The sequence below is a fragment of the Entelurus aequoreus genome, linkage group LG07 (assembly GCF_033978785.1).
Source record: "Entelurus aequoreus isolate RoL-2023_Sb linkage group LG07, RoL_Eaeq_v1.1, whole genome shotgun sequence".
Classification (NCBI taxonomy): Eukaryota; Metazoa; Chordata; class Actinopteri; order Syngnathiformes; family Syngnathidae; genus Entelurus; species Entelurus aequoreus.
The window spans coordinates 57569035-57581527 of NC_084737.1; the positions used below are offsets into that span (position 1 = coordinate 57569035).

The window sequence follows — 12493 nt, forward strand, 5'->3', positions numbered from 1 at the left end:
TTCAGTTGTAAAGGCGTTCCCCTTAGATTGTTATTAAAACCCTCCACATCCCACCCGATACAAAAGTATCTTTTGAAAATGTAAAAATGTGTTAAATATATATTCTGAAAACAAACATCACCGCTATTTTTTTTTCAGACACAATTGAAAATAAACTTCTTAAACATTATATGAATTCACCGGTCACAACATTACAACAAATCATTACACCTGCCCACTCTTGGATCGATACAAACTTGAATTAAACAAAAGCTGCTTTTATCAGCATTTATGTCACTGCATGTCGCACATTTATGTTATTGTGTGCATGACAAGATTAGTAAAATAATAAAAAAAAGAAAATAATACTTTATTCTACGTTCCTTTTGTTTACTCAAACCAATAGAAATATTGCAACAGTGCCGTCTTTTCCCGTCTGAGTTTAGTGGCTAATCCAATTTCTTAGTGGTCCATCCTGACAATACAGCCCTGAATAAAATGTTGCGGGCAGATAAACACAGAAATATTTATTTTATAGACATCAGAGCAGGCGGGAGGGCATAATATGTTAACATGTGGACAATTACAATGATAATAAACCTTGAACCTTGAAATCAGAAAAGTGGAAAATATCATAGGTCACCTTTAAGAAAAACATGTGGAAGATTTAGCCTTCTATTTGCCAAGTCTTTGTCCAAATAATTGATTTATTATTTACCTATATGTGTTTATTTAGTCAAGATATCAAAGTAGACATTTTGTTGCATGACACAAGTAGTCACCATGAGCAATGTTTAAAGCTTTGGGGGTAACCATCATCATGCATACAAGATGATTTCAATATATTATTGGCACAAAAAAAGTTGTTGTACAGTTGTTTAACTGTACAACAACAGTTAAACAACTGTTTAAAAAAACAAAACTTTGACAAACAAATATTTGAGCGCTATTGTTAATATAAGAATACATAGCATATGCAGCAACAAATATGATTTTTATCAAACCAAATATTGCACTGCAACCCATATATTTTTGGCCTTTAGCCCTAAAAAGTAAATGTTCACTGTGTAGCTATTGTGGAGTGCAATTCAGTCATGTTTAGAGCAGCTAGTGTTTTTCCATTTGTACTCTTTCTGTAGTCCCGTTTTTATCTTATCTGTATTACAACAATGAGGCTGTATTCCTTTCTGGACAGGGTGGGGGCTGTTTTCGTATTCAAGAAGTTGTCTCTTCCTGTTTGAATGTTAGACCAACTCGAGATGCCGGCATGACTGTATTGGTGTGGGCTGGTCTCCTAAAGCTTTAGTAAAACTTGATAATATTCCTATTCTGTCTTGATGGTCCTTCTTACTCTGCATATATGTCATCTAAAGAACTTGGGATTGACCAGTGACTTTAATTTCCTGGGAGAGAAGGCTGGTCAGACGCAACACTATACACCACATATTTACACAGTACATAAATATAGGCTACAAACTGCACTTTTTAGTGTACATTTCCATGTTCCTCATACTTCTAAGCCCTGTTTGCTACTCTTCCTGCTTGCCATGATGCGTCGATGTCACTATTTGCTACAAGTTAGTTTTTTCATGGAGCTCTTCATTTTCTGTTCGCATTTTTTCTTGCTGTCTTGTTTGTGCTTATCATCTTTTTTCGCATGCACGCTTTGTGTGTACCCTCAAAAGGCACAAAAATGTAATATTTCTCTGAAAGTTATGAGAGTGGTCTACTTCTGCTCTTTCAGAACTATATTTCACTATAAAATGAGGCCTTAGTTAAAGCTCAACATTGGGGCTCCTCTCACACTTTTAATCCGCTAATCAATTTTCCCATTAGCTTCAAGGCTGAATCAAGCTCGATGTCTCTGCAAGCTGAACACCCATGTCTCTGTTGACAGCTGGATTTCTATCTAGACCATCTGCATTAAGGCTGCATCACTGCCAGGTCATTTTAGGCAGTCTGATGAGCTCTCCATGATACATCACTTTTGAATGTAACCATGTAACCATGGCCCTAATGAGTCATTTATACACTTGAGAACAGGAAGTGTACAAAAGTGTTAGCAATTGCTTTGTAAGGGAAAAGGGGAAGGATTAAATAAGCTCTGCTTCTTCCTACTTCTTTTCGAACATGTTGAAAAGAGAAACTTGAAATTGGGATGTATCATGTTGTAACTGTATGCATGTTCAAAGTAAACTCAAACCATAACAATAACCCCTTCCATACTTACACTTGGCTTTCAGACTGCAAAAATGGGATATTGATAGTGCATCAAATGTTGCAGTACTTCTCAGTGTGGAAGAACGTGTGCACTCAAAAGGATAGTGTAAGTACAATAGTGCACAATTTGAGACAAAGCTATGAGGGGCCGTTAGGGACATTATTCAGAATTACCTCTTACATACTCTACTGAAATGCTCTCCCATAAACAACTGAAATGTTTTTCTCTCACACACACTACTGAAACGCTCTCATACACACTACTGAGACCCTCTTATACACACTACTGAAATGCTCTCACAAACAACTGAAATGTTTTTCTCTCACACACACCACTGAAACACTCTCTTACACACCTACGAAACACTCTTATACACACTACTGAAATGCTCTCACACACACTACTGAAACACTCTCATTCACACTACTGAAACACTCTTATACCCACTACTGAAATTCTCTCACATAAACAACTGAAATGTTTTTCTCTCACACACACTACTGAAAAACTCTCATTCACACTACTAAAACGGCTCCTGGACCCTTCGCACCAACAGTAGATGTCCTCCTGGCTACGTAGTAGAAGGGGAAGGAGTAACTTGAATTAAAGGCACTGCACTCATAGCAGTTGAATGTTGTGAAGAACAATAAGTCCCTCTAAGATTTTGCAGACATTGATAGTGATAGTTGTGCATGTGTGTGTGTGTGTTTGTACATGTGACCACCAGGCATTGCTTTAAATATGTAAGGCACTTTGTGTTGTATTTTTTTATGTATGAAAAGTGCTTTATTAATAAAGATATGATTGGATAAGGTTTGATTTGAATGCTTTTTTTCAGCCTTACACAAAACTACTGTATCCGTTACAAGAGTTATGGAGAAATGGCATCACTTCCGGGTGTGTTCCACATATGTTGATATGTTACATTACATGTACAATGATGTGTACGTTATATTTAAAATTTGAACACACAGAGCAGAGTATGCTGTTTTAACTGCCCATGAGTGTCATGTGAGCATGCACGTCTGCTGCCGTACAAAATAAAAGCAAAACACGTAAGTAAATAACTTCATGTTCTGTCGTTAAATAAGCTTTAACACATGAGATAATGTTGCACATTTATGTACGTGTTAGAGACAGCTGTGACTGAAAAAGCAATAAAAAACATTTCCTCTGATCTTTGGGAAATGTTTTACAAAGTTTAACATCTAATTGTGACAAATATAGAAACACTGATTTGTCAAATGTGTTCTCTTAAACTATTATTGGTAACATGCTGGCACTATGATTGATGTGTCTGCTAATGTATTGTATTTGATCTAAAGCAGAGGAAAAGCAGCAACTTCAACATTCAATACTTATTGCTCAGAAATATGCTGTTGTTGCTTTTAATGTGTTAACTTCAGCAATTTGTATGGACAATATGTTTTATTTTAGTATATTAAACAGACCACATATGTTAAAGTCTGTTAAAAACAATACATTACTTCATAAAGCCACTTTTTCTTTGGTTATAATGTATATCATGTTTTATAATAATTTAATTCAAATGTAAATACTTCAGTTTGAGGGATTTTCTTAGTATTTTTTTTAAGGCAAGATTAAAAAATAAAATATTCAGATTGATTAATTACAGATCATAATTGGTAATCACAAATTATTTTTAATCGCTTGATGGGACTACCGTATTTTTCGGATTATAAATCGAAAAATATTTTCGACTGCGACTTATACTCAGGAGCGATTTATGTGTGAAATTATTAACACATTACTGTAAAATATCAAATAATATTATTTAGCTCATTCACGTAAGAGACTAGACGTATAAGATTTCATGGGATTTAGCGATTAGGAGTAACAGATTGTTTGGTAAACGTATAGCATGTTCTATATGTTATAGTTATTTGAATGACTCTTACCATAATATGTTACGTTAACATACCAGGCACGTTTTCAGTTGGTTATTTATGCGTCATATAACGTACACTTATTCAGCCTATTGTTCACTATTCTTTATTTATTTTAAATTGCCTTTCAAATGTCTATTCTTGGTGTTGGGTTTTATCAAATACATTTCCCGAAAAATGCGATTTATATTCCAGTGCGACTTATATATGATTTTTTTCCTTCTTTATTATGCATTTTTGGCCGGTGCGACTTATACTCCGGAGTGACTTGTACTCCGAAAAATACGGTAGTTGGAATGGATGTGGTCAAGTTTCAGTGTAAACTAACAAGGCGGTAATAACAAAAAAGTAACACAAGTTAAGAGTTTTGACAACATCTGTGTGTCAGACCTGCTGGGAGAAGCGCTGTTTGGTCTGGATCTGATAATGTTCCTCAGTCAGCACGCGGGGGGCGTTGGTGGCACTACCGGCCCGTGGAAGCGTCTCAACTTCCTGGATGGCCTCCATGGTAACGCTCTGTGGCAGCACCTGGAAGAGCGACGTCACGTACATGATGACACTCTTCTTGTCGGGATGAGGCACTGCCACGTCTAAAGTGAAGAGAAAAGGGAGAAAACCATTTATTAATTAAACATATGCATACTGTATATCTATTTTTTTCTTGACAGCAAATAGTAATAGTAGTTTGGAATGAGTGTACATCAACCCTCTTTGACTGTTTTTATTCATAACATTTTTGCCATGTATATGCATAGATATGATCTTTGTTTGGTACATTTATGTTAGTTTTGTCATTTTGTTAACGTTGTACTCACATCTGTTAGATTAAATATTCTTTGGTGCACTTTTAACTTGAGTCCCCCTTTGTTTTTCCGGCCCAAAGCCAGCCGCATACTTACCAACCTTGAGACCTTCGAATACGGGAGATTGGGGGGGAAGGGGTGTGTTAAAGTGTGGGGGGGCGGGGTTGAGAGGGCGGGGTTTGGTGGTAGCGGGGGTGTATATTGTAGCCCGGAAGAGTTAGGGATGCAAGGGATTCTGGGTATTTGTTCTGTTGTGTTTATGTTGTGTTACGGTGCGGATGTTCTCCCGAAATGTGTTTGTCATTCTTGTTTGGTGTGGGTTCACAGTGTGGCGCATATTTGTAACAGTGTTGAAGTTGTTTATACAGTCACCCTCAGTGTAACCTGTACGGCTGTTGATCAAGTATGTCTTGCTGTCACTTCCGTGTGTATGCAGAAGCCGCATACAACATGTGACTGGACCAGCACGCCGTTTGTATGGTGAAAAAGCGGACGCGTCGACAGGTTGTAGAGGACGCTAAAGACAGTGCCATCACGGCACGCCCTTAATATTGTTATCCGGGTGAAAATCGGGAGAAATTCGGGAAAATGGTTGCCACGGGAGATTTTCGGGAGGGGTACTGAAATTCGGGAGTCTCCCGGAAAAATCGGGAGGGTTGGCAAGTATGGCCAGCCGTAACAAATGGGGGCTCGTCTTAAACAACCAATGTTTTTCAGTAAGGTCGTAAAAGTTTGGTTTTGCTATAGTTAATTTGTAAGCAGGTTGTTTGTGAGCGCTTCGTCGCAATGTGTCAGCTCTTTGTTTAAGTGGCTTGTGAAATCTTGTTGGAGCTAGCCGTGCGTTATTGATTAGATAGAGGGTTTTCCCTGTGATGTCATTTGCCTCATGTGGGTAGTGCGCTCTTGGGGGATTGTGCTGAAGTTTTGAGTGAGTACAGATCCGATTTTTGTCAGCTGTAGCTCTTATCAAGATCCAGAAGGTAAGTGTATTTCTTCTAATGTGCATTGAAAGTTTAAAGGATAGCAATCCTGGTAGGCTTAGTGGTGTTTCCAAACACTGTATTTTGTACATTAGTGTGGAAGTTAAGAGCGGGTTGCAGCTTACCATTTCCATTTTCCCTACATCGACTCTGGAGCACGCCGTGGTTACGCCTGTTTACCAGCTTGCTGTTTGTGTATGCGTGCTGTTGGTATCTAGTGCATAAGTACGCATCACCAGGCTTCCCGAAGACGAGGGTTGACCTTGTAAGATTTTTGCCTTTATAGCTAACGGTATTTCCTCGTCTTTGTGTCAGTGTACATTGTTGAAGGGGAACTGCATTTTTTGGGGAATTCTGCCTATTATTCACAATCATTATAAGAGAGAGACAAGAAGGCGAAAGGTTTTTTTGGGTGTAAAGACGTAAAAATCGGCGAGCAGTGAAACTAATGGGAGCAATCAATTCTACCTCGAAATCGCTTTAAAATTATTTCAAAAACCGTCATCAATACTTCATTTACGTTCTGTAATCTGTATAATAATCAAACTGTAGCAACTTTGTTGTAAGAATGAACACGAAGGAACCATCTTTCTCACGTTGTGCTTCGTATTAGCCGTAAAAGCTAACTACGGCGAGAGATAAGCTAGCTTCTACGACAACACGAAACGCGTTGGAGTTTGTAATGCACAACACTGCGATAGGACACCAATCTGTACTGACTTAACCCTTGTGTGGTGTTCGGGTCTGTGGGACCCGTTTTCGATTTTTATTAAAAGAAAAATGATACAATTAATTAATTTTTCAAACTGAGACTCACTGGCTTTGGCTCATTTTCTGTGAAGAACATATATCAGAATACATATTTAATGAACACACACCACACACACCCCCTACACATTTCTATTACATATAAGATGTTCGGGTCCACTAGACCCGGGGCTAATAGAAGTGTGGAAATTGATGTTCTGTGTACCACACACACGCAGCCACCCACCCACACACACACACACACACACACACACACACACACACACACACACACACACACACACACACACACACACACACACACACACACACACACACACACTGCCTAGACAGGGGGAGGACAGAGTGTAGGTACACAGAACATCAGAGGATCAAATGTGAGAGAAAATGAGAGCAGACAGTGTTGACAAACAATTTTGCAACCTTGTGTGGGAACCGCAGGTGCAAAAACACAAAAGAAGAATCCCTGTGGGATGCAGAAACTGGCAGAGAATTTCCCATGCAATGTTCATATTGTTGTTACTCAGCCAGTGTTTGTGGGTCTTAGACTTAGACTTAGACTTACTTTTTATTGTGATTCAAATTTGAACTGTACAGTACAGATAAGAACAACATTTTGTTGCATTAGCTCATGGTAGTGCAGGATTAAAAAGCAATAAGGTGCAGATATAAATAAATAGATTACTGTACAGATAAAAATATTGCACTTTTGCATATGCACCCACATTTATGAATGTATGTTATATTGTTTTTATATTCCAGCAAGTTAATCCATTTTTGGGGGGGGAATTGAGGGGATTATTATGATGCCTTCAAGAGTCTTACAGCCTGAGGGAAGAAACTGTTACAGAACCTGGAGGTTCTGCTACGGAGGCCGTGGAACCTCTTTCTAGAGTCCAGCAGTGAAAACAGTCCTTGGTGGGGGTGGGAGGAGTCTCTGCAGATTTTCTGAGCCCTGGTCAGGCAGCGGCTTTTTGTGATCTCCTGGATAGGAGGACGAGGAGTCCTGATGATCTTTTCCGCCGTCCTCACCACTCTCTGGAGAGACTTCCAGTCTGGGGCACTGCAGGCTCCAGTCCAGACAGAGATGCAGTTGGTCAGCATGCTCTCTATAGTGCCTCTGTAGAATGTGCTGAGAATAGGGGGAGGGAGCTGTGCTCTTTTCATCCGTCACAAAAAGTGCATGCGCTGCTGAGCTCTTTTTACAATAGCTCCGGTGTGTAGGGACCAGGTTATATTGTCAGTTGTCTGCACCCCCAGGAACTTGGTGCTTCTTACTATCTCCACCGCTGTGCCGTTGATGAAGAGTGGAGCGTGGTTGGACTGGTGCTTCCTGATGTCGACGATGATCTCCTCTGTCTTGTCGACATTCAGGACCAGGTTGTTGGTTCTGCACTAGTCAACCAGATGTTTCACCTCCTTCCTGTCGTCCATGTCGTTGTTGTCACGGATGAGGCCCACTACTGTCGTGTCGTCCGCATACTTTACAATGTGATTAGTAGTGGACCTGGCGCAGCAGTCATGGGTCATCAACGTGAACAACAGAGGACTCAGGACGCAGCCCCGGGGGGAGCCGGTGCTCAGGGAGATGGCACTGGAGGTGTTGTTGCCCACTCTCACAGATTGGGGTCTGTCTGTGAGGAAGTCAAGCAGCCAGTTGCATAGGGGGGTACTGAATCCAAGGGAAGCCAGTTTGCTCACCAAGTGCTGCGTTGATGGTGTTGAATGCTGAGCTGAAGTCCAGAAACAACATCCGAACGTGTGTGTCCTTTCCTTCCAGATGTGCTAAGCTCAGGTGGAGTGCAGAGGAGATGGCGTCCTCTGTGGAGCGGTTAGGGCGATAAGCAAACTGGTATGGGTCGAATGTGGGGAGAAGTCCGGAGACAATGTATTCCTTTACCAGCCAGGCGGTATAGGCGGTTGGTGGAGTGGCCTTATCAGCAACTTGTGGCTTCCAGGTTCGATTCCCGCTTCCGCCATCCTAGTCACTGCCGTTGTGTCCTTGGGCAAGACACTTTACCCACCTGCTCCCAGTGCCACCCACACTGTTTTAAATGTAACTTAGATATTGGGTTTCACTATGTAAAGCGCTTTGAGTCACTAGAGAAAAGCGCTATATAAATATAATTCACTTCACTTCACTTCTTGAAGCACTTCATTACATATGTTTTTTGGGATAAGGTAAACACCTGTTCAGTATTTTAACATAAAAGTGTTTGATTGTGAGGCATTAAAAGCCACAAAATGCAACGGGTCCATCAGACCCACAAACACTGGCTGAGTAACAACAATATGAACACCACACAAGGGTTAAAAACATGAACAATCATATCACAATATCTGTAAAGTATTATCCCACATTTCATGTTTTGTTTGTACACAGCTAGCTATACGGAGTATGCTGTCTGTCATGATACACACATGACGTGCTGCATGTATCATGATCAATATAAAGTTTGACTCACTCAATGGACAGCGGTCGCTTTGGTACAGCTAGCTGGGGACGTTTATTCTGGTTTATTTGGGGTAAGCACGCCATTTATGTCGAAATAGCTTGTCTCCAAATTCCACATTTGCAACGTCTCCTCCAACAACTCACCCTCTTCTTTGTGCTCGCTTCTAAAAGCAACAGTTAATATTTCGTTCATTCATCTTAAAAAAAATAAGGTTTTAATCCTCATTTGTCCAAAAAAATGTCTTTGTTGTTTGTTACCAAGTCTGCCATGATTAGAATACTGAAAGAATTAACAAACATTTGTTGCCAGAAGTCAGAAGTGCGCTGCTATGGAAACGGAAATCAATGCGCGGAAGAAATCAGTCCTGGAAATGATTAAAATTATGAAAATACAGTGAATATTGAACATATTGTTATGAACGTGTCTGTTACTACATTATATATAGACTTACAGTGTACATACAAACGTTTTGAAGTTGTCTTAGAGGGCTTTGAAGGTTACAATGGTGACTCTTATTAGCGTTTTAAAAAAAATTATCTTTAATATCCTAATAGAAAAAAAAGACATGCATGTTCTTGTCTCTCATAATGACTGTGAGCGATAGGCGAAATTCCAAAGAAAGTGCAGTTCCCCTTTAAGTAATCACTTAAGCTTCTGTTATCATGGATGTAAGAGTTGGTTGAAGCGTCATGTGAGCAAAGTTAGACAACTGCACTCGGAGACAGTAAATTGAGATTGCAGAGTATCAAAAAGTTGATATTGGACAAACAATGACAGTTAAAATGATTTAAAAAAAAACATTTTGAAAGGTCAATTAAAATTGGCATTTTGTAGGCAGAAGTGGATAAAGCAGCAGTAGCTTCACCTGTAAGTGTCAATGCTTTGAGTTTTGAGCAGCAGAAAGAATTGCTTTTGCTGCGAATACAGGCAGAGCAGGAGACTGACAAAAGGCGAGAAAATGCGAGTGCAGGCTGAGAATGAGAATTTTTTTCCCTACTTGAGAGTTCAGCAGGTGCTCATGGCTAGTCTGAGGCTATGTGTGTTAATGCTACATTGTGTTTTTGTAGGGAAAGTGCAGCAGTGAGTAGTGCTGACAGGGGTACATATCTTGAAGTTAAAGCAGCAGTGCTTAAAGCATATGAGTATCACTTTTCTTCAGAACTTTGTTGTGAAAATCTGCTTCTGCATCTTTCCATGACAACCGCGTTTCAAGGCTCGCTGCTCTGGAAACAAACCCCAACCTCACTCATTGATGCCTCATCTGAGCTGCTGTGACGTAGATTACCGTAATAACTTGTATGTCACTCAAAAGCGCAGATTTCAACTATTGAAGTACTTTCTATAGTTCAAGACTCAGGGTCATTTGAAAACAGCACTGCACATCATAATGGTGGCTACATTTTCAAATTTGGAAACGTCCTGCGGGCCGGAGTGAAAATCTTAACAGCCCGCGGGCCGTAATTTGCCCAGTTTTGGTCTTAAGGTGCACGCCTGCGCACTGCTGTCGTGTCCTCCGGACACAGAAAATCAATGCAGTGCACAAAATCCAAAAACTAAATCCAACCTCATTTCTAAGACAAATAAAAACACAACAATAAATTCCGTACCATTTTGCTGTGACAGGTGATATCAATTGGGCATAACAGATTAAACAATAAGACGTTTTAAAGAAGAGAGAGAGGTGGTCTGAATCAATAATCATTTTACTGGACAAAACAAATTACAGTCGGCCGCAACCACACCAAAACAACACCAGCAACAAAACGAATATCTAGCAAAAATGGACAGTTTCTGCCCTAATCCAATTAAAACACATTTTATGTCGGATTGCCAGCACCCGCCTTCTTTCGTTTGCGCCAAAAGACGCACACAATTGGCTGAGTTATTGATTCGTTCACAGACACAAAAACAGTCGGACAGCTCCAAGACCACACATTAACTGTAGCTGCCAGGTCGACACACACTAATGCAGTTCACAATCAATGTCAACAACAGTGTGTTATGCGTGCCTGTTGCTGTTTTGCAGGTTAACTTATTGCAACAGAGTTAAAGGAGTTAAATGCTGCATGCTAACTCTTATTTTGGCAAAATGAACGGACACTACATGTACACCCAAACTCCACAATCACATTTCTGCCTATTCTAGTGTCATGTACAAAACCCAAAACCAGTGAAGTTGGTAGGTTGTGTAATTCGTAAAAAAAAAAAACAGAATACAATGATTTGCAAATCTTTTTCAACTTATATTGAATTGAATAGACTGCAAAGACAAGATACTTAACGTTCAAATTGAGAAACATATATATTTTTTAAAATAATCATTAACTTGGAATTTATTGGCAGCAACACATTGCAAAAAAGTTGGCACAAGGGCATTTTTTCCACTGTGTTACATGGCCTTTCCTTTTAACCCTTGTGTTGTCCTCATTTCCTGTATACACCCCGTGTCCTCCAGGTCAAAATGACCCGTCTTCACTAAACCCTGATATAAGCAGCTTAATTGAATTTAAACACCAAATGTCATCTTGCTTGAAGAAACAACTTGTCATTCACCACAAAATGTGTGAATAACTGAGTTTTCCCCTTTTCACTTCATTTCTATAACTTAAGAAAAGCAAAAAAATTTGCGTTTTGAATGCAATTTTATTCTTCCCAATGACTCAGTTTGTTTCTTTTCTTTCTCCAGTAAACAATTGAAGACAATGTACGATACAAAAATATGAAAAATAACATAACTCATTCAACTAATTAACTAACCCTAATTGGCACATATAGGGCAGTATACAAGTGCGCAGCCTTTGCAGATATATTTCTTACACCTGCAGCACACAGTATGTGTTTTACAGTCCTTCTTTTAGAGCAGAATGGACATCTCTTCCTCTTACTTGCCCTAGCTGGGAAAGTGGCTGTGGTAGCTGGATCCTCAGGTTGATCAGGAGCTCCTGCACTCTGAATAGCTTTCACAACTGCTGCTGAGGCTTCTGTGCGGGGGACATGCTTCCTTCTTTCAATGAGTGGAATTACAAGTGCCTTTCCCAGCTTCTAATGGTGCCTTCACAGATGTGTAAATTACCTATGCCTTGGGCACTAATACACCCCCATACCGTCACAGATGCTGGCTTTTGAACTTTGCGTCTATAACAATCCGGATGGTTCTTTTCCTCTTTGTTCAGGAGGACACGACGTCCACAGTTTCCAAAAACAATTTGAAATGTGGACTCGTCAGACCACAGAACACTTTTACACTTTGCATCAGTCCATCTTAAATGAGCTCGGGCCCAGCGAAGTCGGCGGCGTTTCTGGGTGTTGTGGATCAATTGCTTTTGCTTTGCATAGTAGAGTTTTAACTTGCACTTACAGATGTAGCGACAAACTTTAG

The 12493-nt window shown here is 39.9% G+C and overlaps 1 protein-coding gene across 4 annotated transcripts in view; it reads right to left on the reverse strand.

The window, feature by feature from the left end:
* The window catches only part of dmd (dystrophin), a 565648-nt gene that overhangs the window by 354079 nt on the left and 199076 nt on the right, over positions 1-12493 (reverse strand). For all 4 annotated transcript variants that reach the window (XM_062054060.1, XM_062054059.1, XM_062054057.1 and 1 more), the window contains exon 9: positions 4498-4697. In XM_062054060.1, coding sequence (XP_061910044.1) covers positions 4498-4697 — 200 coding nt within the window. The remainder of the gene's footprint in view (positions 1-4497; positions 4698-12493) is intronic.